A 27,610-nucleotide genomic window follows, 5' to 3' on the forward strand; every position below is an offset into this window, starting at 1 on the left:
GAGTGGTTTTAACACTCCCTGGGGGGGGGGGGGGTGCCTGGGTGTGTGTGTGTCAGCAGTTTGCTGGAAAAAAAAAAAGCCGCGTGTGTGTTGGGTGAAGGTCAGGCGGCGGTGCAGCTGTTGTGTCTATAGCTCGTCAAACAGGTGGCTGTCAGTCCACTTGCGGATTCGAGGTTTGTTTTTCACAGTTTTCTTTCTCTCCCAGAATTCCAGGCGTTTTGATGTATTGGAGACAAGAATAAAATGCAAACATGTCCCTGCTACTTTAAATTGAACTGAGATGCTGTGGCGGTTTGGTACCACTTTCTAATAAGATGCCTTTATGTCTCAATAAGTTGTCCTGCTTCTCTGTTTAATAAAAGTTAAATAGTGAGAAATTTGAACCATAAAGTGAAACTAAATATGTTCACAGTTCATCTATTTGTTCGATATTACTATAGCAGGAATTGTTTTTGTGGACTCTCGATGAAGATGCTGATGATGTCTGTTTCATAAGCCATATGAACGTAATTTGACTGTTTGGGAAGAAAATGTATAAAAACTTAAAATTAAATTAATAAAATAAAAGATACCCTAATAATACATGCTCACTTTGTCCATGTGGTAATCCGTCACTGCTACCACCTCTAAAGTTCACTAATCAACATTATCTTGCTTGTTTGTAAATGAAAGAAAACAAAGTGGGCTTGTTCCCTCTGCTACCAGTCTTTATGTTAATCATGGCCTGTGTCGATTGTTCTTTTAACCATTAAAAAAATCCTGAATAGCAACTAAACGTTTTATAACGACGCCTCATTTGAAAGTGGTACCAGTAGTTTTAAAATGGCGGACAACATTTGTGTTCACTGTACAGGTGCTTATACAGACAGCTGGTTATGTGCCCCTCTTTGTTTATGTGAGTGCTGATGAGAGAAGTTTGTGTAAAACAAACTAAAACACCTTTTTTATTCCAGCGTGTGTTTCAATGCTGTTCCTCAATGATGGAGAACTTTTTTTTTTTCTCTGCACTTAAACCAACATTATTTTCTAAAACAATCAGGACAGAGAAGTTACGCTGTGCAGCTGTTGTCCCCACTCAGGCGTCCCACCACTGCCGCCCCCCACCCCAGCACACACTCACTGTGTGTCAGACACACCCAAGCACATTTGCCTCGGACTTACAGCCAGTCACACCAATTGACATGTTTGAACCGGTGCCCTGAATTCCTTGTTGCTCCAGCGAGATGCTCTGGAATGACCTCCGCTGTTCAAACATGATTACATTTGAATAGCTACTAACACACTGTGATGATGCATTCCTGGAAATGAATTTGTAATGACTCACGTGGTCCATGGCTGGTTCCCTTAAACTCAAATTGTTTTTCTGGTGTTGAGGCCGAGTTTTAATGTCTTAATGAAATCTGGTGTTCGGTCCAACACTTGCTTGGTCAATAGTAATTTACTGGGGAGTCATTGATCTGCAGGGGCTGGGTTAATAAAACAGTCGGTGGTTTATCTCTGTGCCGACAGTTTAACAAACCTGTCACTCCTCAGATAACTGGACATCAACTCTCATTTCAAATCCACATTTGTAATGATATTCTGGTCTTTTACATTTATTATGCGGAAAGTACAAGCAGGAAATGGGGAAAGAGAATTCCACTTCTGTCTTAAATTTCACAGTTCAACCTTTGGACACTTATCTCAACTCTGTCTGTTTTCCTTCTTTGTGATTGCCTGTTAATATTTGAACGCTTACTATTAAAGGCACCCTTTAATGTTGGAAATCATCAGTACATGCTTATACATTGGGTTTTTAATAAATGGGTTTTGGTCCATATTGTCTGCAGCCCTTTGCCAGAAGGAAAGTGGTCATATGGTCCAATGGGTCTAAGAGGTTTCACACAACCTGGCAACCCAAAGTTTGGTTTTATTAATAGCTTATAAAGCGTACATGGTTGATTTGTGATTATTCTAGTAAAGCTATTAATCACAAGGGTGTCTGTTAGTAAGTGGTCCATGGATTCACATGCTTTCAAGCCTTCAGCAGTTAAACAGTGGAGAACAATGTGGAATTAAAGCTGCAGAAAAACTCAGTTTATGTCTTTCGGAAAACAGACCGGGGTCAAACCGGGTCCGATTCCGGCTGAGAGGTGCGACTGTTGTCAAACCCACTTGACCCCCGCGATGTGGCCATTTGGCAGTGCAGTGCGCGTCTTGGACACGGCGCTGCGCTCTCGGCGCTCGGGCTGAAGGCACAACCCCGCCCTCCCTCCACCTCCGTCTCCATCTCCGCCTCAGCCAGCGAGAGCCGGCAACACACACAGAGAGAGAGCGAGAGAGCGAGAGAGTGGAGTCATTCATCCGCGTCTTCCACAGTTACCGAGGCACAGCCACACTCCCGCAGCCAGGACACCGGCGTCTCCAGGCTCTCCGCCGCGGCTGTGCGCACCGCTCATCCCCGCTCCACGCCCCGCCAGCAGCAGCAGCTCCGCGCCCTCGCCGCTCCTCTCCGCCCCTGCGCCGGGCCGGTCCGGTCGCCTTCCCCTCCTGGAGAGCAGGTTCCTCCCTGGAAGCTGGATGAATTATTGGGGAGTTGGGAACAAGTGCGAGAAGAAAGCTGAGGCTCCTCGCTCCGGCCAGGGAAGAACAGACTCCAGAGCCAGAGTTGTGGACGATAATGGAGGGGACGTCCCTGTATCTGCCTATTGTCATTTTACTGATGCAATGTAAGTGGCAAATGGAAACTATTCACTCAGGAGAACAACAGTTGCTCTGTGTGTACTGATTCAAGTGAGCTTTAATGTATTTTAACTGAGCTTGTCAGGAGATTTACAATAATTCTCATGGATCAATGGTCTACCCTCTAAAGAGTTCAGTAAAATCAGTGCCCTAGACTTAAAATGTTAAGAAAACAGTTGAAATGTATTTTTAAAACAATTATTTTCTGCTTTTTAAAGTCATTTTTCTGTAGAGTTATGTTGTATTTTTTGTTTGTGGCACAATCACAAAATCTTATGAAGTCTTATTTTTTTAGTATTTCTTCTGAGCCCATCTGTGAGAGTGGGCTGACGGTGCTGCCAGGCTGTGTTCCCCACAAGCTGGCCCAAAACAAAAGTTGTACGTGGCTGGGTGCCACCTACAGGGGTGTGCACAGCCCGGTGGTGGCGGGTGGGCACCTGTGTTTCTTTTGGCAGAACAGGTTGTGGAGCCATGTAGCCTATGAGGTCAGTGGTTGGACTATCACCAGAAATGTCACACTGTGATTTATCACAGCAGGAGGCTGAAGGAAAACAGGGAAATCCAAGTGGAAAAACCTGAGAAAAGCTGTTTTTGGATGTAGGGTAACAGCCTCTAATGTTCCCTGATGATGATGCTTCTGCGTGGAAACCTGTGTGACATGCAGGAAAAGAGTATTTGTGTTGTTGGGACACCAGGGGAGCAGCAGCAGTGTGACATGGATGTGATGAGACAGTGAGAGTGAGTGATGCACATTTCACTCCACGTTTTGCCACCTGTCAGGTCACAAGTTCACAAAGGTGTGTGTGTGTGTGTGTGTCCAGTCCTGCTGTGGACAACCTGACAGAAATCACTCATCGCCCTGGTCATTGAAAGATGTGTCAAATGTGTTGACGTGCACGTCTGTGGACTGTATTGTTTTCAAAAAGACTAAAAGTCCAGGACGAAACACTTTGGGTGGGTCTCTGTGGCGCAAGACCCAACATCCCCCATCTCAATCTTACTCACACACACACACACACACACACACAAACACACCATGTCTGACTGAGACAGCTGTTGCTCACAGGGTTACAGAGAGGCTTTGTTCAGACACACACACACACACACATAGCGTCCTCTCCCTGTTTGTCCCTGTACCCCCACAGCCTTGAAACGTGTGTCCCTGCCCACACCCACCTTATCTCTATCACACAGACACACAGGACATTTCCTACAAGTCCTTCTCCCTTCCTCGTCTAATTTGTTCCCTGTTAATTTGAATAAGTGCCTTAATTATTACCGCGCCCGTGCTTTTGACCTCGGCACAGTCCTGGCAACACCCACCACGGTCTCTGTAACACTCAGTGCGGACCACGTAATGAGAGTAAAGCTGCGTGCCAAGGAGTGAGCGTGCCATCTTTCTATTTTTGCTCCAGCAGGAGGGTGGCTGCCCCTCTGTGAGTTTTAAGCTGTCGCAGTGTTTGGGTTTGATGTTATTGCCATGCACGAAATGTGTGTGCGCGTGTGTGTTGTCTTTGTTGCCGGCTTTGTGTACATGTTTGTGTTTTTTTTTTCAGAGGCACAACAAGGCCTCAGTAGAAGCATTTTAATTACCACGGGGGCCATATCTGATGCCAGATTGGAGGGACCACCAGAGACCTGCTGCGGCAAAGCACACGATAAACGTCATTAAAAACTTCACTGAAGCTATTTTCTGACACGTGCATCAGTTTGATTCATACTCTTTATGAAATTTCTTGCATTTCTTAATGAGTAAATAATAAACAAAGACTAACTATGCAGTTGCCAATTTTGCTACTTGGATGGCTAAAAAGGCTCAGCTCAATGTGGCCATTGACTATCTCTTCTGTTTGCTGGACTCAGTCCCCATGGGTCATGGCCCAGGATCTGGGGCTGATTCCAGTGGCCAACTCTGGCCTGGTTGCAGCCAACTGGAGCGGATGAGCCAAGTCTAGCCATATAGGGATTGATCGGCTCGGTTTTGGCCCACAACAGCCATCTAGAGAATAACATGACATTAAATGGATTTCTTTTAGCAAATCTGAGATTCTTTTGATGTAATGTAACTGTGATTTCAAGTTGGATTATGTTTTTATCTGCTTTTCCCTGGGAAATTGGCGAAAAATTCCAAAGCCGCCCTACCTCGCAATGTTAAAGAAAGTGACAAAGAATTCTTGGATCCACCACACCTCTAAACCCGAGTTTCTTCACTCTCAGCTCAACACAAGTCATTGTGGAGATTTATCAGGTGTACGTGTCATTTACCCACAATGCTCTTCACTCCCTGCTTTGACGTTTGGTGTATTTTTGGAAAACCATTATCCAGCCGTGGAGAGTAAAGCTCATCTTGTAGGATTATATTTTTTATATTTTGATGCCTCATGCATATCTAACAGCTGTTTATTCACTGTTTAGATTCACTAGATACAAGTGAGCAGCAGTGGACAAACACCAAGGAGGGGTCCGGGGCTCAGTGGGTCAACTTTAGAATGTTTGCCGGCATTCGTCTTCTAAATGTGATTAACGTCTCCCGTTGACTTCTTGGACAGCAGAGAGCTCGCCGCACCATGTGAACATTACCCACCAGGCAGTTGTGAAAGGATCTGAAGTGGCCATGTGTTCGTTGTCCGCCTCGGCGCCTTCGCAGTTAATTGAGGCCATTGAAGTAGACAGTGTTCGTAGTCGCGGCCGAGCACAACGAGGGGGCGGCGGGGACCTTGCACACACGGCGTCCTTGCTCATTTTTTGATGCGTGTGTCAGTCAATGCAGCGGTTAAGTGCAGGCGTGTTGTCAGGCCCGCTGCACTTCCTTTCCCTCAAAGAGACACTCTTCAAGGTGGCGGCTGGCCGGGTCTCACACTATGTGACAAGCGCGTTTTCCATTTACAGTCCCACTGTCTGAGAGGATCTCCCTCGCCTTCACTCCCACTCTCTCTTTTATTCATGCTTCCTCGGATCCCTCGCCCCCCCTCCACCCCTCTGCCAACCTCAAGTCTTACTCCACTCACCCTCCACTCCATTTCATTTGTATTCTATTCTTAGCGCCGCTCATCTCTCCTTTTGTCGTTTATTCTCATCCCTTTTTAATCTCATTGTATCTTCCTCCCCCGTTTTGTTCATCCTTTAGTGAGACGGAGCCCCTCGGAGGGTGTCGAGGCGCGCGGGCCAAGGCAGTGGCGGTAATCCCGTTACAGTGCCACGAGTCAACATGCGGTGGAGTGAGGGGGGGGGGGGGGGTGTGCGTCTGCAGGGAGAGTGTGCAGCTTTAATTTGCTTAGCTCGGAGTTTGACCGAGTGACGCGGGCGTAAATTGAGCCAACGTCACAAGGAGGAAAAAAAACTTGAGTGTGTGTTATGCCGCATTTGGCAGATGACATTATTATTGTACGTCGGCTTTTGTTTATTTAAAAGCAAAATAAAAATAGCAGCCATTGTGGAAATTCGAGCGAGAGAGGCCCTACTTCTATAACTCCACTTTGTGTAGCACTCCAACATGGCTGCCTTCCTGTTCTCTCTCACACTTCCTGTCCGTTTGTCACGGCTCGACCTTCATTGTTCCACATCAGCCTTTCCTTCACTGCAGGGGAAAACCTCTGGGACAAACAATGGGCCGACAGGAAGCCGCGGAGCTGAGATTTTAAGGGTTAAAATGGCGAGATCTACATCTGTGAGTGTCGATGTATTTGCAGGAACAGCGGCAGTAAAAATGTGTGTGTGTGCAGGAGCAAGTTAATTTATTTATCTGGCGTTTTGCTTTCAAGAGTTTGTGAAGGTGACATTTTCATTACGCCAAGTTTGAAGTTTGCTGGAGGTTTTGCGTCGCCCTTAATGTTCTGAGTAAGTATCCCTGAGGCCCATCCAACATTTATTATGAGCTGTAATTTCCAAAAAAGCTCCCCCACTTTTCTTAATTTGCAGACCTTCGGGAGATGCTGGGCTCTCACCCTGAGAGCGTTTTTAATGTTCTTGCCGTGCGTCTCTCCCTCAGGTAACCTTCACCCACAACCACAGGGCAATAATCCACCCCCTAAACCAATCAGCCAACAGGAATGGCAGCTCCGGTTTCCCCTTCCTGTTTAGATGCAGTTATCAGTGAAGCACAGGCGGAAGGGAGAAACAAACGCAAACAGTGAGCCGTCCTAATGCCCCGAGTGAGTCAGGTTAATCTGGACAAGTCTCTTGTGAGATGCTTGATGACCTTGTCCTAACCTGTGCTTGAGTAAACATACGGCCGGCTGCTCCTTAACCCCGCAGGATTAAAACAGAAGAGGGAGTAATCCCGCCTCTGCCTCAGATCTCCTGTAGAAAGCTTCAGTCGGCCTCCGAGTGTTCAGCTCAGACTGTAGAGCAGGAGAAAGCAATGACAGCCATTAAGCATTCTCCTCCTGCAATTGAAAAGGAAATGTGAAGCAGTTAACCCACATCACCTTGTCCCCTAATGGATGATGAGCGATATCGTGTTCTGAACTGCTCTCACCTTCATTTTCATTTTTATCTCTCTTCCTCTCCATCATCCCCAGGTTCCCCGTCGGTTCCTGTCACCGTGTCGACCACCAGACCCAAGGTGGAAGTGCACGAGTTCTCAGGTGAGGCAGAAACAGCAGCTCGCCTCGCCTCCTCTCAGATCCTCTCCTGACAGAATAAACCACGAGGCTGTAAATAGACCAAGCAGTTTCAAAAAGAAAAAAAACATCAGACGTGTCGCAGTTGTGCCATAAATAAATATCTCACTGGTCCCGTTTCCTCTTTTTCAGACGCTGTACTGTCCTGCATGTTCCACACGGAGAAAGACCAGCACCCGCGCATCGAGTGGAAGAAGAAGGGGAAAGGGGTTTCCTTCGTGTACTTTGAGGGACACTTCAAAGGTGACGACACAGACTGTCTCTTTATCCCCGAGCTGAGATACAGGGCATTTGTTTTAATCAGCTTGCAGCACCAGATGGGAGGGGGATTGCCACATAGGATGAGAGACAACGCTGCTGGGATTTGTTGAGACAAGAATGATGGATGAATTGTAAAAGATATATCGAGGTATAGAAGTGGCACCCGTCTCTTAACCTTAATCTTTCACCCTTTGTGCTCCAGGATGTTGATTTAAGGGACGAAATAAATAATGGATCAAACAGGAGCGTGTTTTATAGGTGAACATGGCAGCTCCGTCAAGTATGTCAAGGCTTCATAAATGCCTCTGACCCGTCGCCTCCTCTTCATTAGCAACTCCACAGCTGATTCACTTAAAAGGTTACGTAAATAAAAACCGCACCCCAGATGCTGGCAGTAGGTATGGTTGTAATTCACAAAAAAAGCATCTCACTTAAACTTCGTCTTGGCTGGAGGCACCAGTTGGGGGCACGTTAAGCCCTTTGAGGCATATTGGGTTACACACAAATAAAATTTGATTGATTGATTGAACCAAACCAACGAACAAATAAAGAGCTGGGAGAAAACATATCCTCCTTGGAGGAGATAAAGGGCTACATAAACATGAACAGCCCCAGTTTCCATTGGTCAGAGAAGACTCTCCTCTTCCTCACCTCCTCCTCTTTACCCATAGGTCCCTTTGAAGGCCGTGCGACCATTGATGGTGCCACAGTGACGCTGCAGAGGGTGACCCAGGAGGATGCCGGCGACTACCGCTGCGAGATCAGTGCTCCTCAGGACTCCGTCACCCTGGGCGAGACCAATGTGACGCTTAAAGTCCTGGGTACGAGTGGGAAAGAAAATGGCTGAAACCTTTTTTGAGACATATTGCACATGTTCCTCTTGTCCCTAACCTTGTCCTTTTCCTCCAGTGCCACCCCACACCCCGTCCTGCGAGATCCCCAGCTCGGCGGTGACGGGATCAGTGGTCCGACTGCGCTGCAGGGACCAGCAGAGCATCCCGCCTGCCACATACTCCTGGTTCAAGGACAACCTGCCAATCACCCAGCCCCGCCATGCCAACGCCACCTTTTTAATAAACTCAAACTCGGGAGTACTTGTAAGAAAGTGCATGTTTGTGAAGTATTTTTCAGAAAGTAAAGACAGAAATGCTCCTGAGACTGACTCAAGGACACTTAAGACAAATAATACTTTAACTCGAGCCATTTAAATAAGGTTTTTCTAAAAGCAGCTATAAAAATGTTCTCCCTCTCTATGTGTCTTTAATCTGCAGGAGTTTAAAGCTGTGGCCAAAGAGGACACCGGGCGGTACAGCTGCCTGGCATCCAACGGGGTGGGAACACCCAAGATGTGCGAGGGCAAGCACATGGCAATAGGTGTGTGTGTGTGTGTGAGTGTACGTGTGTGTGTACGTGTGTGTGTGTGTGTGTGTGTGTGTGTGTGTGTTCTTCTCCACATCCTTTCTCTTTCCCCCCTGACACCTTTCAGCTCTAGACATGATCAGAGATGCAGTGGAGAGGAAAAACCCACGAAACTTCCATCACCCTGCATCCTACATTTTGAAAAACCTTTAAAAAAAGATATTTTCAGGACAAATTAAATGGTTTTAGATGACGCTGTTCTGTTAACTGTACTTATAAATTATATAATGTCTTTCAGGATAATGCAACTGTTTTATGCACTGAATAAATTATTGGAAATATTAGCGGAGGGCAGGAATAGGTAGTTACATTAAATATGACCTTGTTCTTAATGTTGCTGTTGGAGTGTTTATTGAATATTTACCACTTCCCGCCGGCAATACTCCACTGTTCGTTCTCGCTTCCAGAGGACGTCAACATCACAGCTGTGATCGCGGCCGTGGTGGTGGTCTTCCTGTTGGTCGTGGTCTGCAGTGGCGGGGGGCTCCTACTGCACCGCAACGGTTTCTTCAGCCGTAAGTTTGTCTCTTTCGTTCAGGTTATTTTTGTCTAATCTCTTAACCACTTCCAGCGTGAACTGTGCATTGGATTTATAAAGATAATGTCTTTGTTCTCTCCCCCAAAAAAGAAGTGACTTTCCCTGTCTTTTCTTTTTCTTCCACGCTCCTCCTGACTCATCCATCAGCAGGACACAGAGGAAGGTAAGAGCTCCATGATTGCATTAACATTGATGTGAACACACACAGGCTAATACCCCACATGCAGAGGAGGAGGGAGAGGAGGGAGAGGAGGGAGAGGAGGGAGAGGAGGAAGGATGGGTTGTTATTGCACTTAGACTGCGTGTCTGTGTGCTGACTCAGGACTGTATAGAGTGACAGCTGTGGCTGTGTGTGTGTATGTGTGTGTGTCTGTGTGTGTGCGCCTGTGTTTTTACTCGTCCTGTGAATGGCAGTAACAGATGTAAAAGTCATGGGAAAAGGTTGGGTTTTTTTTTTTTTTATATTCCAGGCGGATGAAACTCAGATGTAACCGGAGACATGATCAAAAACAAAATGTAGACAATTACAGGAGGAGAAATAATCCGTGCAACATAATTATAGAATAATTAGCGGATGTTAATCAGCAAGGAGGAAAATATTTGCTGCAGAAAGAATCGCAGGCAATTAAACTGATTGGGAGGCTAATGTGAAATGGATTATTTAGATATTGAAGTGATTGAAGAATGAGATGGCAGCATTAAAGGGGGCTGTTAGTGCAGTGCATTTATATGCAATAACAGCCCCTGTCCTGCAAACAGACCACAGTGGGCGTAACAACGTTTTGATGCTTGACTGGCCGCTGAGCCAGAAACCACTGAGACATAAATGCATGTCCTTGTGTGACTGGCCTAACTCGCTTGACTTTATGTTATTTGATTACTGGCTTGTTACCGCGCAGCGTTGGATGGAGAGTCAGTGCAGAGCTCTCATTGAAGCTGATGCGAAAGCTCTTTTGTCTAGGTTAAAGTCTGATGCTTATCCCACTGAGCTAACTGGAGCTGTCAGTGTCAACTTTCTATTTATAGAACTGGCTCCTTCACAAAGACTCAAAGACAATGTGACATGATTTCTGATGCACCAATTGCAGGCACAAGTTAACAAAGTATGAATCTGGGATGTAGCTCTGGGTTTTAGTGACAAATGGTCCAGAGGACGTGGTTTGACAGATAATTGTTATATCATGCTGGAGACGGACCATAGTCGGTCTCAAATTGTCATTTTAGATCTCGTTATAATGCTGATGGTGTTTTATAGAGATAGTGGAACAAAACACAATTCCTTTCACTATTTACAATAGTTCCAAATGGTTAATATTTCAAAGAAGACACTGATGAGAGTGTTTTCTATAATACAGATTCTTGAATGTATTATAGAGATCTTTAAGGGACCCAAACTGGAGCCTTGGGGGAAAAAAATGCCCTGAAATCCTCAATGTGTAGGTGTCAAATGTCACTGACAGCTGCAGTAAAATCTTAAAGTTGCACACGACTCGGACATTTAATATTTGGGTGCTGGATTGCTGCATGTGTTGGCTCACCACTTGACCTGCTCACTGTAGAATTTAGTTCGGCTCTGCTAAATTATGACTGGCTGCATGTCTGTACAACTTTGCCGGTAGTATATGAAATATGAAATCATTCATGAAGGTATGCTTGAATCTGTGATTCCTGTTTCGTGTATTCGAGGGATTGTTTGCAGGTTTATGGTTTTTTTAGGCCTCTGCCAGAAAACAGCACTTGACAGGTTTTATTCATTGAGATCTGTGTCTTCAAGCCTAATTTTACGTGCTGCAAGGACTAAAAACTGTGCATATAGAGACATTTCACAGTTATACTGCTTCATATGCCTGCAGCTTGTAGAATCAAACTTGATGCAAAAAAGTGTGAAGCAGAGTTTGCAGAGTCCTTGAAATTTACACTCAAACAAATTACACTTACATGAAGTGACGTGAAAATACAAAACAGAAATTACAGAAACAAATCATATGTGCAAAGATTACAGCGACGAACCTATATGTTTACGCACACCTTTTTATGAATGATTTAAGCTTCCATACCACTTCATAAAAGCATGGTGTGCAGTGAGAGTCCGAATCGACACCCTGTTGTTGACCCTTCTTAAAGCCGACACGCTGGCCCCTACAGGTCCTTTTGGATCTCCCAGTGTCATGGTGCTGCCCACATCAGCAGCCAAACCCTGCACAGAACAGAGGACATGTGAGTGTGACGCACAGACAAGCCAACAGATCTTAAATGCAGGTTAATGCCTAGTTGTCAATACTTACTTTACTATGATTTTTATATGTGGTTTTGGTATCCATAAGTATCCATAGTACGGCATCCGAAAACTAATAAAAACATTATAGTATAATTTTTTGTGATGTTTTCGACCCATTTTCCTCCATACACAGTATTATATTAAAAGTAACATGTGAAACGCTGCTGTCTCCAGTTTAACACTGTCCTGCTCAGTCTGAATTTTCTTTTTACTCAATGGGAGGCTTGCTGTGTATGATGTGCATTATTTATGCAGGGAAAGATATGACTCAGGATACAGCTGTCCGCCTCGGGTTTCTCCTCTTCTCTGCAACTGTGTCAAACTGTCCGATGTGCTTACCATGCCTTTGTCTTTCAGGTCCAATGTCAACTACATCCCTCCGCCCCAAGAAGTGAGTGTTTCCTTTTTCCTTTCTTCTCTTCCTCCCTGCATTTCCTCCTCATGTTGAGTGGAGGCATTGGGGGGGGGTTCACACTTTACCGAATGAATGTTGCTGTTTTTGATTTAAACCACATCACTGTCACTCTGCAAGAAAACATTTTTTAACCTTTATTTTTTCTGTGTCACGCAGCCCCAGGATTTTAAACACACTCAGTCGTTCATGCTCTGAGAAGCTGGCCTTTCTTTGAGGAGACGTCACCCTCGTGATAATGGTGCCAACACTGGATTCTCTGATTTTGTTTTTTCTTTCTCTGGACCCTGAATGAGCTCTTGATCTTCCACCACATGCTGATTTCAATCTTCCTTCCTCTACCGCTCCCTTTCGGACAAGTTTACGAAAAGCAATACTGCAAGGCTTCTTACTCTCCTGCTTTGCTGTGTGGCTGGACTCTTGTCATTGATGTCTTGTGCTCTCATGGGATTAAGTAGTTTCATGGCACTCTGCTCCCCCCTGGTGGTCAGATCCAGGGACTAGTGGAGACTTAAACTCACTTTTTCTTCCCTCTGCAGGCCACTTATTTACGTCTGTTTTGTTTTACCAAAGACTGACAGTTAAATCTAAAAGGACATTTAACATCTTTGTGTGAAAAAGTGAATCATCACATGGGGATTTCTCGTTAAAGCCATAGGGAATGAGCAATTCAGTCGACTCCAACATTAATGCAGTTTACCTCAGCCAGTATTGTCTTCTGTAATACTTCCCAGGGGCCACAGTGCCACAAAAGACCCTTGTGGTCTTGTAAGAATACAAACAGACAAAGCCAGTCCGGAAGAACAGGAAGCCGCTCCAGCCAATTCTAATGAGACCAACCCCATTCCATCCTAATGTGCCTGCATGGTCTTTTTATACATATATATATATATATATAAATATATATATACCTTGTGCCTTTTAATTTGTCTGTCATGTATCTATGAAACACAGCTTTTGTAAAGAATTTGCCTTATTTTTTTCTGTCTTTATATTTTTGTGCCACTGTTTATCAAAAATTGAGTGTCTGTTTTTAGACAGTGTGTGAATGGATTGTTCAGAGTTTTATTTGAATGGTGTATCAGTAATAAAGTTTTTTCTATTCAAAACCACACTGCTTGTTGTCTTTAGTTAGTAGTTAGTAGTTAGCAGTAGAAAATTAGACCAGATCAAGATCATACCCATATGACAAAGAAATGAAACTTTGTTTGCCAAATGATACTTCACTAAATTTACACAGAATGGTAACTTGCATGAAGATAAAGAAAAATAAGTTCACTTCATCTAACACTTCAACATCTTGACTTAAAGGTCCAGTGTGTAAGATTTAGGTGAAAGGGATCTATTGGCAGAAATCTAATGTAGAATAATCCTCATGATGTTTTCACTAGTGCGTTTCATTCAAATTGTATGAATTGTAGTTTTTTTTACCCTAGAAAAGACCCTTTATATTTAAATCCTTAAATATTTACATCAAGGGGGTCCTCTCTATAGAGGTGGCCATCTTTTTTACATTAGTCCAGACTGGACAAACTAAACACTTTTTGAGTTTTTATGACAACTGAAGTCTACCACAGGTTCTTTGTCATAGTTGGAAGGGGAGGGTGAGGTGAGGGGTGTATAGCTGCAACATGCAGTTTCAACTCTAGATATTACTAAATTCTACACACTGTACCTTTAAAACATTTCTTTTTCAAAATAAAAGAGTGGTTGTGCTTGTCTAAAGTGCATTTTACTTAAATGAATGATGATCACAGAATTCAAAATTGTATGTTTTATTTTTGGAATGTCTTTTGTCTTGTTGTGGTGAATTTTGTTGTGTATTAAATGATTAGCAAGGACTTGAGGGGACCACATGAAAATCACTGGGGTTTTCAGTAACATCTCTGACATCTAGTGGTGAATAGTAAGTACTTCCACTTGTTTTTGGCTACAGGTAAAATGCTGCTATACAACCTGAGCCATATGCTCAAATATGGAAGAATTTAAAGTTAATTATGATATATATGCATATTTATGTATAAACAACAAACACTGGATGAGTTTGACACCAAAGAATATCAAAAACTGGTTAATTCTAAGCATTTTTTTAATATATCATCAACATGAGGAACTATGAAAAAAAAAAGGAAAGTTTTACAAGTTGATAAGAGATTTTGTGGTTATCTTGGTTTGCTGTTGTCACCCTGTAAGAAGGCTGACTGGCAGTTCTGAGGACATGTGTTTGAATCTTGAAAGAGTCATTTAGTTTAGACGTATGTGACCCAATGCAAACAGTCAAAGATACTAGAAATATTCTCCAAGTGTCTGAGGAAGTAGCCCACTCTGTAAGGACAGTCCCTGGCACTTTTAAGGACATGTGTTTGAATCTTGAAAGAGTCACTTAGTTTTGATGTAAGTTACCCAATGCAAACAATCCAAGATACTAGAAGTACTGTTAGAGTGTCTGAGCAAGTAGCCTACTCCGTAAGGAGACTGCCTCGCAGTTCTAAGGACATAGGTTCAAACCAGAATGGTCCTTGGTTCAAATCCATTCTGAAGCAATTTTGTATTCACAACATGTCACAAATGAAAAAGACAAATAGAATATCTGTTAGAAGAAATGAGGTAGATCGTGTATTGTGTGTGTGTGTGCAGGGGTCTCTCTCTCTCTCCCTTGCTCTCTCCTCCCTTTGTCCTGCAGGTGAGAAGTGGAAGATTGGCTGCCAGCTCCAGAAGATCTGTGGATGGCTCACACTTCAGCCAAGTAGCCAATCAGAGACAGAGGGCACCATTTTAAAAGCCTCTCTTTTGCTTTGTTCTCCCTCTGTTGCTTTCTATCAAGCAAGGTTTGTGGTGGGGAGGTTGAACTGAGATAAGGCTGGGGTATCCTATACATTCTCACACATAGGAAGAAATTGTTATGTACACTAGGTTATGGGTTGTTGCCACTGATGTACTTTTATTAGCTTCAGACATGTTTTAGATAAGATAGTCAGGCCTTTTGTGTTATTTTACTTTCTTACAGATAGAGTTGAGCTAGGCCCTATTTTGTTGTCCTTTGTTTATTTTGTTTGGCACAACCCCCACATTTCTTCCTTCCCCCACATGATTCAAACCTACCTTTGTTATCTACCATCAGTTAAATTGTAAATAAACCTTTTTTCTTTGACTGCCTCACGTCCACCCTGAGTTCTTTCTTTGTTAAGTGTCAGTGTTATTGTTTCTGCAAACACGGAAACGTAACAATCCCCAATAGAGACGTGGAGACACTGTTGAACTTGGCACTTGAAGGTTGTCAGTTCAAATCTGACCACAGCTGATTTAGCTTTTCTCCATCATCCTTTAGATTTTATGTTGAAAGGCAGAGGACTGTACTAAAAGTCTAGTGTGGTTTTAATTTGATTTATAAAAACATCTCCCAACTAAGAAATCAGTCATTCAAACTTTAGCAATAGAATTACTAATAAAAACATACAAACTCCACCCCGGGAGTCGGCCTGACTTGGTATATTCCAGGTCTCCCCCTTCCTTCTCCATAGATTCCATTGGACTCCACCACTTCCTGTTTGCCAGTCGGTACTTCCGCATGGACCCGGAGTCCATAGATGTTCTTCACGAGGTGAATTCTGTTTCAAATATCAATAGTTATACACAGTTATTCGATCTGTGTGTGTTTGACGTGTCGCTGCAGATTTCTCATTGTTCACTCGTGTTTTAGAGCAAAACTCGTCTCATTAGTTTCTCGTGTCAATGCTAAGCTAGCACCACAAGCTAACCACACCTGGCACCAGTTGCTCAGTGATGGGAAGTAAAAGAGAGAAACTTGTGTTTGGAGCAGAAAGAAGCTGTTTCTAAACGTTTCACCTTTTAAACACGAACCAAGAAAAGTCACCTCGTTTGTTCGGAGCTGAATATGCTTGAAGTTTGGAAACGGAGGATTTCAACTGAAAAGAAATAATGTGACTTTTATTCTGATCATCAACTGATGTGAATAGTTTTTCATCTTGATTTTCATACGTTTGTACATTTATTTCTAAAATTTGATATCAACTAACTTGAAAAGTTTCAGACATGTGACTGAACAACTTGACATTGTCTAAAGAATTCAATGTGTTCATGACAGATTGATTCTATCAAAGAAGTTTAGTTATTCACAATTTCTCTACATTCAAATAATAATACTATTTTGTATTTTTGGCTTCTCTAAGAAAAGTATGAACATTTTACTGTAATGACAATAAATTCCAAATAAAATCCGGTGGCTTTATTTAATATTTGAAATGTTTCAGATAATCCATTTGATTCAAATCACATTAGTTTTAAAGCTGCTGGAAAAAGTAAAGTGACCTTTATGACTAAGTTTTATAAATATTGATAAAAATGACTGAGTCATCTGTAGGCTGCTACACTTTCCACCTCAGGTTGTACAACCGAAGTGAAACTAAATATATTATTATATTTAAAAATATGTGTGTGAAGTAGAAAGCAAGAGCAGGACCTCTGTTATATATACAGATATATAAAATATATACAAATATATAAACAAACACACATATATATTTTGCTAGTGATGACAATTAAAAGTTCAGTGTGTAAGATTTAGGTGAAAGGACCAATTGATATTTAATATGAATTGATCTTTGTGATGTTTTCCCTGTGTTTCTTCTTGTACAAATTGTTGTTTTCTTTACCTTAGAATGGATCGTTTCTATTTAAATACTTTGTATCTCTTTATATTATTATACGAGTTTCCATGACAACTGAAGCTACCACAGGTTCTCTCTGTTTGGAAGGAGAGGCTGCAACATGCAGCTTCACCACCAGATGTCACTTAAGTCTACACATTGTATCAGTAGTGTTGTATCACCCAGCCCTACCAAACCCCAAATATATATATATGGTATATATATCTCTCTCCAGCTGTCTGCGTCACGCTGAAGGCCTCTCACAGCAGCACAAAGCGACGAGATAAACGATGATAGATCCCCAAAAGATGTGGCAAACTCTTGCTCCAAATGCACAAGATGGAAGCTTTTGTGTCCTGGGTATGTTGGTGTAAATTCTGGACAGAGGGAGGAATTCTCCAAGTCCAGGATTCCTGGATTCGGCCCTTTGATAGTTTTACTGTGCGTGTGTGGGCGATCAAGGTAACATCTCACAATAGGCCCGTTTAAAAGCGCAACTCACGATATGATGATGCTACTATTTTTTGATCCAATTTGTGGCAACCACCTATTTACTTGTTTGTTATCTTCTCACTTAAAGGTTCACTGTGTAAAATTTAGGTGAAAGGGATCTATTGGCAGAAATTGAATGTCACATAATCCTCATGATGTTTTCACAAGTAAATTTCATCTAAATTATATGAATGTAGTTTTATGTACTGTTGAAAAGGCCATTAATATTTAAATACACCATATTTACATCGAGGGGGTGCTCTCTACGGAGGCTGCTTGTTTTTTACAGTAGTCCAGACCAGACAAACTAAACACCTTTTGAGGTAACTGAAGCTGCCACAGGTTCTTTTTCATGATTTAGAAGGAGAGGGTGAGGTGAGAGGTGTTCAGCTGCAACATGCAACTTTAACAGTAGATATCACTAAATTCTACACTCTGTACCTTATATATTTTAAAAAGGGGGAACTGTGACATCTCTATTATGAATAAAAGTAAAGTGAAAGTTCTTCACCTCTTGACTGCTACTAAATATATGTAAGTAATCAGTGTGGTATTCTTAAAACACGTGTAATGTTTCATGCCATTGTACTAGTTAATGTCTTGAGTGTTAATTTGAAGACAACCTGGCAAAAAGGAAGTGATTCACTTTCTGTGAAGTCACAAAACAAACGACAGGAAGCTGAAGGTGTGAACAGTTGTTGATATGTGAGAATGAGTAGAGATGTGAATGAAATCAGAAATAATGTTAGTGTTGAAGGTCACCAAGTAAATTGACTCAACTGCTGCAGTACTTGTCATCGAAATTGATGTTTATTGCATTTGTTTTTCATTTTCTTACAGCGAGAGGCATTTGACACGAGGCTCAGAAGCAGAGTCGATGCTACAGAGAAACAAGAGGTCACACTGGAGTACAACTTGCAACTCCCAACATGACTTTTGTACTGCACCAGACTCATCACACAGCTTTAGTTAGTCCATTAAGATCATATAGAGTTAATATACAGTGAAGTTAAAGATAAGATAAAGTTCAAATAAAGTCACTTTTCAGGTAAAGTAAAAAAAGGAATATGAATATAACAATATGGAAGGACTGCGACATGTCAGCTTGTTCCAGTTGTTGGTTATCACTTGTATAGATCTGTTCCAGAGTGGAGGTTCTTCTGTCACAAACTATCTCTGACAAGTGTCTGAATGAAAAGACAATGAAAATAACAGACGACTTCAAATGATTCAGATGAATTCAGATCATGTGGGACATTAATGAGGGACATCAAAGTTTCGGTCTGTTTATTTCATGTAGTTAGTGTGGACATCATGATCTGTCGCAGGGCTGACATGGAGGGTCACTCAACCTTCAGCACTCTCACCTTTTGAGCCATGGGTACACCTGCTGCGCATGTTGCACCATGAGGGAGGCAGGAATGCTGGGGGGGGACCAACGCGCCTTTGGAAGACCATGCAAATGTACACGTGGAGATTCCCGGGCTGGATTCAAGCCCATGAGACTGTGCAGCACCCTGAGACAACTGTTTGTTGTGATACTGTGCTATATAAAGACAATAATGTTATCCCTCTGAGTCCAAATAGACTGTGTCCACATGAAGCCACTTTGTTTGTGTGTGGCCATGAATTGCATGAGGTAGCAATTTGTTTGGATCAAGTATTTTAGAGCATATAGGTGTTGAGCAGGTGTGTGGAATGAGCAGGAGGCGGGGCCAAGCAAGGCTGATTAGTGGAGGTGAATGGAAGAGGTGGAGTACAAAAGGTGTCAGTTCCTCCAGCGCTTTGTCGGGACCAGAAGGTAGGTTTCAGTGTGGAGGCTGCTGGGACTCAGCATGGCATTTTAACATTGTGTCGTTTGTTGTTGATGATGATAATAAATCCCATGGTCCTGCTGTTTTAAAGGCCTTCTGATCGTGATCTCTATCAGTGGCTGTGTATGTGTCTGCTCACCTTTGTTGGGTGTTTGTGTTGGTGAATGGCAGCAACTTTGTAGGTGGTGTAATCGTCACTCTTTTGGTTTGGTGGGTGTTGCACTCCACGTTTGTGTTGGTCACCTGTGTGAGTGTTGCGTGAAGGTAGCTTGAGTAACACCTGTTGTTTGATTTGTCCACCTCATGGTGGCAGCCATTTTGTGTGAAGTTGCAGTGACATTCCCTTGTGGTACAACTTGTGTGTCTGCTGCTCACTTTGAATCCAGCAGCAGTAATTAGTTGGCAAATGCATTGCAATGAATGAATTGACCTTAGTTGTTAGTTAGTGAAATGTGATGTAAGTGTTGAATCATTATTTTAAGGGTGGGGGTGTTTCCTGTAGTGTCCCTGTTTGTCTCTTGTCTCTCCTCTAGCTCCACTGTGATTAACTGATCAGTCATCAATGAGGTGCATCTGGCTGGTGGACTGAGGTTCTTGGAAACTCCTGTGTTAGCATCAGAAGGTAGGTTTCCAGTGTGGAGACTGCTGGGCCTCATACATTGTATTGTTCTCATCATGATTTGTATCAATGGTGTGATTTTACATGTTGTTTGCCTCATAGGGCCACATAATGAGTCCAGTTATCACAAGCACATAATTGTTAAATGTTGTGTACGGGGGATATGGCAGCTGTCAAATCTAAAAATTAGGCTGTTAAAAAAAAACAAAAAAAAACAGTGTCTTCATTGTTCTTTACAAAGTCAAACATTTATTGTAAAAAAAAAAAAAAAAAATGCTTGAAGATGTGTCTTGTCTGTGAATCACTGAAGTTGTATTTAGCCACGAAAAGTCCCTGGTCCCTGATGTTTCTATTCTTGTTTTATCTCAAAAATCTATTGGGTAAACTTGCTGCACTTGCTAACTAGGTGTGTGTCCCTCCATGTGAGCCATAACTCAATTTCCTTCATGTGTTTCAGGTGTTATTGTGTCTACCAGGTTGTACTTCATGTGGACCTAAGAAACCTCTAAGCTGTTCCACCAGTGTTACTGAGGATCAACAGCGGTAAGTGGTTGTACAGTTCAGTGTTTGTTCATTAAATCAAAAGAGACTTTATATGAATGTGTGTTTGTGAACCATGTCATGTGTTACAGGTTTGTTGAAGCACCTGGATTGTGTCACTGCTGGATTTGTGAGTACATTTGAACAGTTATTGGTTTGAATGTAGTTGATCTATTGCTGCTTGTTCCATGTGAGATGTAGAGTTGTGTTCAAAATAATTGCAGTGTTTTAAACAAAATAATAAAATAAAATAAAAGATAGCAGTGTCTGCATTGTTCTTTACAAAGTCAAACATTTATTGTATGAAGTGAAAAATGCTAGAAGATGTGTCTTGTCTGTGAATCACTGAAGTTGTATTTAGTTGTACAAGCAGTGTGTTTGAGAACTGCTTCACATGTGTGTTGCATGGAGTCGACCAAGTTGCGTCACCTGTGTACAGGTATTGTAGTCCAGGATGATCGGAGTGGCCACTCCATTATGTTAGTGTTGCTGGATGTTGAAGATGCTGCGTGCTTCTACGTCTTTGTGGTTTTGGTTGCTATTTTAAAGGATTTGAGATGATTGAAGTTGAGCAGTTAGTACTTTTCTGGTTGTCTTGATACTTTTGAATCAAAGTATGCTGTTGTTGTGAACAATGACCCATGTCCCAGTGATTTTCAGACAAATGCACTAGAACTAGCATGTAGAACATTTGCTGCCTTGGTCCTTAAATGAGGGCCAGCTGTTTGACTTGAGTAATAGAACTCCACACTGCTGTTATTTTGAACACAATGACTGTTGTTGAAAGTGGTGAAATTGTGTTAGGGTTGTGTTTTGTCATGCCTCTGTCACAATAGAAAGGTGATTGTTCAGCCAGGAAAAGTCCCAGGTGAGTATGTTTCTATTCTTTTCTCTTCTCAAAAATCTATTGGGTGCACCTGCATGGTTTTCTAAATTATAATTTAGTTTTGTGTAAGTCCAGTTTTTGTATGAATGCCACACAGTGTTTGCTAAATGAGACCCTTGATTGTTTTGACTGTCATACAGGGCCGATGAGGACAGCGGCTCACTCGTTAGGTGGAGCGATGTTGTTTGAGGTAAGTAATGTATTAAGAACAAATAGTCTGAATAATCTGTACACACTGACGTTGTTAAAGTTGTAAAAAAATAAAGACGACGACTTCTGTCCACTTTCAGACATTGTACTGAAAGTCCTTGGCGGTGGGAGGGAACCACATTGAAAATGGTGAGTGTGATCTAAAATAGATTATCAGCTTTTAAAGATTGTTGTTTAGCAGCAAGTAGGTATGTGTTCCTCCAGGTGAGCCATAAGTCCTGGTTACTGTATGTCCTTCATGTGTTTCAGGTGTTATTGTGTCTACCAGGTTGTACTTCATGTGGACCTAAGAAACCTCTAAGCTGTTCCACCAGTGTTACTGAGGATCAACAGTGGTAAGTGGTTGCACAGTTCAGTGTTTGTTCATTAAATCAAAAGAGACTTTATATTAATGTGTGTTTGTAAACCATGTCATGTGTTACAGGTTTGTTGAAGCACCTGGATTGTGTCACTGCTGGATTTGTGAGTACATTTGAACAGTTATTGTTTGAATGTAGTTGATCTATTGCTGCTTGTTCCATGTGAGAGGTAGAGTTGTGTTCAAAATAATAGCAGTGTGTTTTAAACAAAATAATAAAATATAAGATAGCAGTGTCTGCATTGTTCTTTACAAAGTCAAACATTTATTGTATGAAGTGAAAAATGCTAGAAGATGTGTCTTGTCTGTGAATCACTGAAGTTGTATTTAGTTGTACAAGCAGTGTGTTTGAGAACTGCTTCACATGTGTGTTGCATGGAGTCGACCAAGTTGCGTCACCTGTGTACAGGTATTGTAGTCCAGGATGATCGGAGTGGCCACTCCATTATGTTAGTGTTGTTGGATGTTGAAGATGCTGTGTGCTTACTTGTGTGTTTGGGGTGGTTGTCTTGTTGAAACACATTTGAAGGGTGTCTCCTCTTTGGCATAAGGCAACATGAAGTCTTGAAGTATTGTGCTTGTGCCACCATGCTTCACAGTGTTCTGTGGTTAGAACAGTGTTGATGTCATCACTCCACAAAATGTTGATTTTTCAACAATGGGACTTTGCGTAGGATTCATTTTGGTTATTGTTTGATTCATCTGAATGGTAGTGTTCTGTTGTCTTCTACGTCTTTGTGGTTTTGGTTGTTATTTTAAAGGATTTGAGATGATTGATGTTGAGCAGTTTGTACTTTTCTGGTTGTCTTGACACTTTTGAATCAAAGTATGCTGTTGTTGTGAACAATGACCCATGTTCCAGTGATTTTCAGACAAATGCACTAGAACTAGCATGTAGAACATTTGCTGCCTTGGTCCTTAAATGAGGGCCAGCTGTTTGACTTGAGTAATAGAACTCCACACTGCTGTTATTTTGAACACAATGACTGTTGTTGAAAGTGGTGAAATTGTGTTAGGGTTGTGTCTTGTCATGCCTCTGTCACAATAGAAAGGTGATTGTTCAGCCAGGAAAAGTCCCAGGTGAGTATGTTTCTATTCTTTTCTCTTCTCAAAAATCTATTGGGTGCACCTGCATGGTTTTCTAAATAGTAATTGAGTTTTGTGTAAGTCCAGTTTTTGTATGAATGCCACACAGTGTTTGCTAAATGAGACCCTTGATTGTTTTGACTGTCATACAGGGCCGATGAGGACAGTGGCTCACTCGTTAGGTGGAGCGATGTTGTTTGAGGTAAGTAATGTATTAAGAGCAAATAGTCTAAATAATCTGTACACACTGATGTTGTTTATAGTTGTAAAAAAATAAAGACGACCACTTCTTTCCTCTTTCAGACATTGTACTGAAAGTCCTTGGTGGTGGGAGGGAACCACATGGAAAATGGTGAGTTTGATCTAAAATAGATTATCAGCTTTTAAAGATTGTTGTTTAGCAGCAAGTAGGTATGTGTTCCTCCAGGTGAGCCATAAGTCCTGGTTACTGTATGTCCTTCATGTGTTTCAGGTGTTATTGTGTCTACCAGGTTGTACTTCATGTGGACCTAAGAAACCTCTAAGCTGTTCCACCAGTGTTACTGAGGATCAACAGTGGTAAGTGGTTGTACAGTTCAGTGTTTGTTCATTAAATCAAAAGAGACTTTATATTAATGTGTGTTTGTAAACCATGTCATGTGTTACAGGTTTGTTGAAGCACCTGGATTGTGTCACTGCTGGATTTGTGATTAGACTTGAACAGTTATTGTTTGAATGTAGTTGATCTATTGCTGCTTGTTACATGTGAGAGGTAGAGTTGATTTATTAAATAAAAAAGTGAACATTGTATTCCAAATTAAAAGATCAATTATAATGTGTCACATTTGTTGTAATTTTATAGAAAGTGAGGTTGTTCAAAAAATAAATAATTAAACTAAAAAGTCAGTGTCTGCATTGTTCTTTACAAAGTCAAACATTTATTGTATGAAGTGAAAAATGCTAGAAGATGTGTCTTGTCTGTGAATCACTGAAGTTGTATTTAGTTGTACAAGCAGTGATTCTGAGAACTGCTTCACATGTGTGTTGCATGGAGTCGACCAAGTTGTGTCACCTGTGTACAGGTATTGTAGTCCAGGATGATCGGAGTGGCCACTTGTCTGCTGTACTTGCACTTGCTTGTTGCGCTAATCCATTTGATTCAAATCACATTAGTTTTAAAGCTGTTGGAAAAAGTAAAGTGACCTTAATGACTAAGTTTTATAAATATCGATAAAAATGACTGAGTCATCTGTAGGCTGCTACACTTTCCACCTCAGGTTGTACAACTGAAGTGAAACTGTAAATATATTATTATATTTAAAAATATCTGTGTGAAGTAGAAAGCAAGAGCAGGACCTCTGTTATATATACAGATATCTAAAATATATACAAATATGTAAATGTAAGGCAGTTACCTGTTTACGCCACAGGGTGGCACTGTGTACATGTAGTTTGTTGGAGATCTGCTCTGGGTGGGACGCCATGTTTTCTTTAGTGTTTATCTGCCTTTGCCCCGGAAGGTGTCCATGCAGTCGGGTGTCACACTGAGCAATAAAGAGAAAAAGGTCTCAGCCACAATTCAGAATCTTGTGTCCGGTGCCTCCTTCCCTCCGCACAACACTCCATGACAACTAAAAACAAATCACAACGCAGAGTCCAGAGGAGGTGCAGAGGGTCTGGCAGCGGGCGCGCCGAGGCAGTGGGTTACATAAACACATACATATATATACATATATATATGTTGCTAGTGATGGCCATTCAAAGTTCAGTGTGTGAGATTTGGTTGAAAGGATGTATAGACATTTAACATGAAATAATCTTTGTGATGTGATCACTGTGTGTTTGTTCTTTTACAAGTAGTTGTTTTCTTTGCTGTAGAATGGACCCTTGAACAGTTGTTGAGATATGTTAATGAAATGGGAAATAATGTCAATATTGAACCTGTTGATATAAAGCTTGTAAATGTTATTAACCACAAATGGTATGAAATAGTGAATAAATTGTGGAAGGTAAAATGACTATAGGACTGCAGTACTTGTCCTTGAAATTGATGTTAATTGCATTTGTTTTTAATTGTCTTGCAGCAAGAGACACTTGACACGAGGCTCAGAAGAGGAGGCGGTGGTACAGAGAAAGAAGAGGTCAGAATGGAGTGAGACTTGGAGGTACTTACAACTCCCAACATGACATTTGTACTGCAGCAGTCATCTCACAGCCGTAGTTAGTACATGAAGGTAATATGGCGGATATACAGTGAAATTAAAGATAAAGTTCAAATAAAGCAACTTTTAAAACTAAAGCTTTTGTCTGTGTATTTGCTGTAGTGAGTGTGGAGACCATGTGACTTTCTGTGATTAGGAATCCCATGACTAAAGAATATGGAAGTATTATCACTGGTATAGATTTGTTCCAGAGTGGAGGTAGTTCTCTCACAAATATTGTTTTTATCATAATTCGAACAACATATTAGCCTATGACTTTGGTAGTTGATTTTGGATGACATAGTAACCTATGACTTGTATTTATCATATTTCAAATGACATACTGTGCTACTGTCAAGAGAAAGTGGTTTAATGTCCAAGTATCTATGCTGTGGTTGCATGGTGCATTGGACTAAGTACTCAGTACTCAATTTATGTGACAAATAGTAAGAGAGAAATTGGTAGACATGGGGATGTAAGGGGATGTATTCTCCCGGTGTCCTTGGTCCGTGGAAGGTAAAAGTACACTGTATGTGGTATATGTAAGTTATCATTCACCATATCTAACTATGCGTTGTATTCCACAGAAGAGACAGCAGTGTCACTGGAGGGGAAGGATGACGGTGTTTCCATTGTTCTTGATACTGGAGAGAAAATCTTCATGAGATGGACCGAGCTGATGCTGCTTCAACCACAACTGTCTACGTCTCAAGGTGAATACTCATCAATAATATATAATATGAAGGTTGTGCCTGTTTTAAAGTTGTTTGTTTGGAGCCATTTCAAAATGATTTGTTGTCATCAGTGAGTCTTCATTCACGTCTGCAGTGTTCAGTCAGTTGTTGTTGTGTGCACTGCACTGCAGAGAAAGGGTAGGAAAGTTTGTGTTCATCCAGTCAGGTGTTTTGTCAAAGTGTGTCATACAATTAAACAGATAACAGATGGGGACTTAACCAGTATATATGTAATATAGCAAGAGGAAAAATACAATGACCAAGGCAGTACTATGGAGAAAAACAGTGTTTTAAAGATGTAAGTGATTATGAAAAACTGCTCACATAGGTCAAGCTCATCCCCCCAAGGCATAATGTATTGATCCCAATGCAGAGGAGGTATTTGTAAAAAAAACTCTGCTGCTGGCGTGCTTTTCAAAAACTCTCTGCACACCCACACACTTGAAAAAGTGCAAGCAGAAACTGGGCTCGCATGCAAACATAAAAACACACAAATACATCGAGTACACGCTGCAGAAATACCTGTTAAATAAGACGCTTTGTTCACTTGACTTGTTTATAAATGAAGTTTGAGGCGGAGGGAGGAAGGTTGAATTTTAAACATGAGTGTCCACTTGCATATTACTTGAATTTTTAATCTGTATAAGATTTACTGAATATATTATTTCATATGTATGTCTCTAAATGTGAAATTCACCTTTTTCTCTTTGCAAACATTTATATTCATACTGTACACTATTGTGAAATGATGTATATGTATATATAGACTGTGCATAACATTTGTATATTAATATCATACTGTTAGATCTGTTTATATAATGCAATTATTTCATATTGGATTAAATTGTGACATCATCATCTTATATATATATGTATGGTTTTATATTCATTTAATATCTTATATGTATTTATAAATACATACATCTTTATCTAGGTAAACGATATATAGTATATTACAATTTCTATATCGCTGTGAAATTATACCCATTTATATAGATGGACCATTTTATACTCATATTCATAATGTATATTAAACCTGCATATGTACTTATAACAGTCTATATGTGGATACACATTTATTTCAATATCTCTTTTATGCATAATACCAAAAATATACATTCTCATGCACTTTAAAGTAATTTGCTCCACAAATAATATTTCTGTCTGTAGTGAAAGGTGTACATTATGTACATATTCAATACATTAGAGGACTAATTCAATAGATTCATGTACACTCTTCCCTGTTGTATACACAAAGTAATTGTGTGTGTGTGTGTAGTGTGTGTGTATGTGTGTAACTGTATGAGTTAACAAAGGCCATCTGTGCCATTTGTAAAAGATCATTTTGGGTTAATTGATTAATTAATTATGGATTATGGTTAAAGGCAAGTTGTGGTGATGCAGGACATTGATGTAAGTCTCTGTAGCAACCTGCAACAAAATGTGTTTGAATCTTGAAAGAGTCACTTAGTTTTGATGTAAGTTATCCAATGCAAACAATCAAATATACTAGAAATACTGTGTGTGTGTGTGAGAGTGTGTGAGTGAGACCACTTCCACCATGTCAATTTTATTGATTGTGTGGAGCTCACCTGAGCGTTTCACTCCTACTGTGACTCTGATGAGCATTTTACTAATCACACAGCCTGAGTAATGATGGATTGAAGAAGCCCCCGCCGTCATTAAACAAGCTGATCCCCAAACGCACGCACCGTGCACCGGGGCCGGCTCATTCAAAATGCTGAGAGGATCCATTTTTAGGGTGAGAGGGTT

General features: G+C 41.3%; 1 protein-coding gene and 3 long non-coding RNA genes across 14 annotated transcripts; 3 read left to right on the forward strand and 1 right to left on the reverse strand.

The window, feature by feature from the left end:
• The first annotated feature begins 198 nt into the window (after positions 1-198).
• Positions 199-13,363, forward strand: jam2a (junctional adhesion molecule 2a). Of its 9 annotated transcripts, none has more exons than XM_069521517.1 (11): positions 199-2,708; positions 7,242-7,307; positions 7,476-7,586; positions 8,276-8,425; positions 8,514-8,701; positions 8,876-8,978; positions 9,431-9,538; positions 9,709-9,724; positions 11,707-11,778; positions 12,197-12,230; positions 12,411-13,363. In XM_069521517.1, exons 1-11 carry the CDS (start codon positions 2,660-2,662, stop codon positions 12,447-12,449), a joined length of 936 nt encoding a protein of 311 aa, XP_069377618.1. In that variant the 5' UTR covers positions 199-2,659; the 3' UTR covers positions 12,450-13,363. The 9 variants fall into 9 exon arrangements, 7 of the variants coding, with proteins under 7 accessions (XP_069377618.1, XP_069377619.1, XP_069377623.1 ...); XM_069521518.1 differs by having other exon boundaries at positions 9,712-9,724; XR_011240541.1 differs by lacking the exon at positions 199-2,708 and adding an exon at positions 5,488-6,709 and having other exon boundaries at positions 11,707-11,820.
• LOC138407103 (uncharacterized) lies at positions 6,716-9,519 on the reverse strand. Of its 2 annotated transcripts, none has more exons than XR_011240544.1 (3): positions 9,388-9,519; positions 7,199-7,374; positions 6,716-7,106 (listed from the first exon to the last, which is right to left on the reverse strand). It is a non-coding gene; the product is annotated as an uncharacterized lncRNA (long non-coding RNA). The 2 variants fall into 2 exon arrangements; XR_011240543.1 differs by lacking the exon at positions 9,388-9,519 and adding an exon at positions 8,256-8,385.
• A 2,207-nt stretch (positions 13,364-15,570) lies between the features above and the next one.
• LOC138407062 (uncharacterized) lies at positions 15,571-23,802 on the forward strand. Of its 2 annotated transcripts, XR_011240495.1 has the most exons (11): positions 15,571-15,852; positions 16,117-16,220; positions 17,154-17,380; positions 18,251-20,386; positions 20,476-21,459; positions 21,560-21,608; positions 21,729-21,814; positions 21,904-23,125; positions 23,227-23,275; positions 23,396-23,481; positions 23,571-23,802. It is a non-coding gene; the product is annotated as an uncharacterized lncRNA (long non-coding RNA). The 2 variants fall into 2 exon arrangements; XR_011240496.1 differs by lacking the exons at positions 16,117-16,220; positions 17,154-17,380.
• A 658-nt stretch (positions 23,803-24,460) lies between these two features.
• Positions 24,461-26,975, forward strand: LOC138407035 (uncharacterized). Its single transcript, XR_011240452.1, has 3 exons — positions 24,461-24,601; positions 24,987-25,067; positions 25,691-26,975. It is a non-coding gene; the product is annotated as an uncharacterized lncRNA (long non-coding RNA).
• Positions 26,976-27,610: the final 635 nt, after the last annotated feature.

The sequence above is a fragment of the Paralichthys olivaceus genome, chromosome 24 (assembly GCF_024713975.1).
Source record: "Paralichthys olivaceus isolate ysfri-2021 chromosome 24, ASM2471397v2, whole genome shotgun sequence".
In the NCBI taxonomy this organism is placed as follows: Eukaryota; Metazoa; Chordata; class Actinopteri; order Pleuronectiformes; family Paralichthyidae; genus Paralichthys; species Paralichthys olivaceus.

What these genes read in the sequence shown, in the direction of transcription:
- jam2a (XM_069521516.1), top strand. Translation starts at nt 6,592, where the DNA reads ATGAGCTGTAATTTCCAAAAAAGCTCCCCCACTTTTCTTAATTTGCAG. An exon ending in ACTCAAACTCGGGAGTACTT is followed by an intron (nt 8,702 to 8,875) that starts GTAAGAAAGTGC and finishes TTTAATCTGCAG; the next exon opens with GAGTTTAAAGCTGTGGCCAA. An exon ending in CTGCACAGAACAGAGGACAT is followed by an intron (nt 11,779 to 12,196) that starts GTGAGTGTGACG and finishes TTTGTCTTTCAG; the next exon opens with GTCCAATGTCAACTACATCC.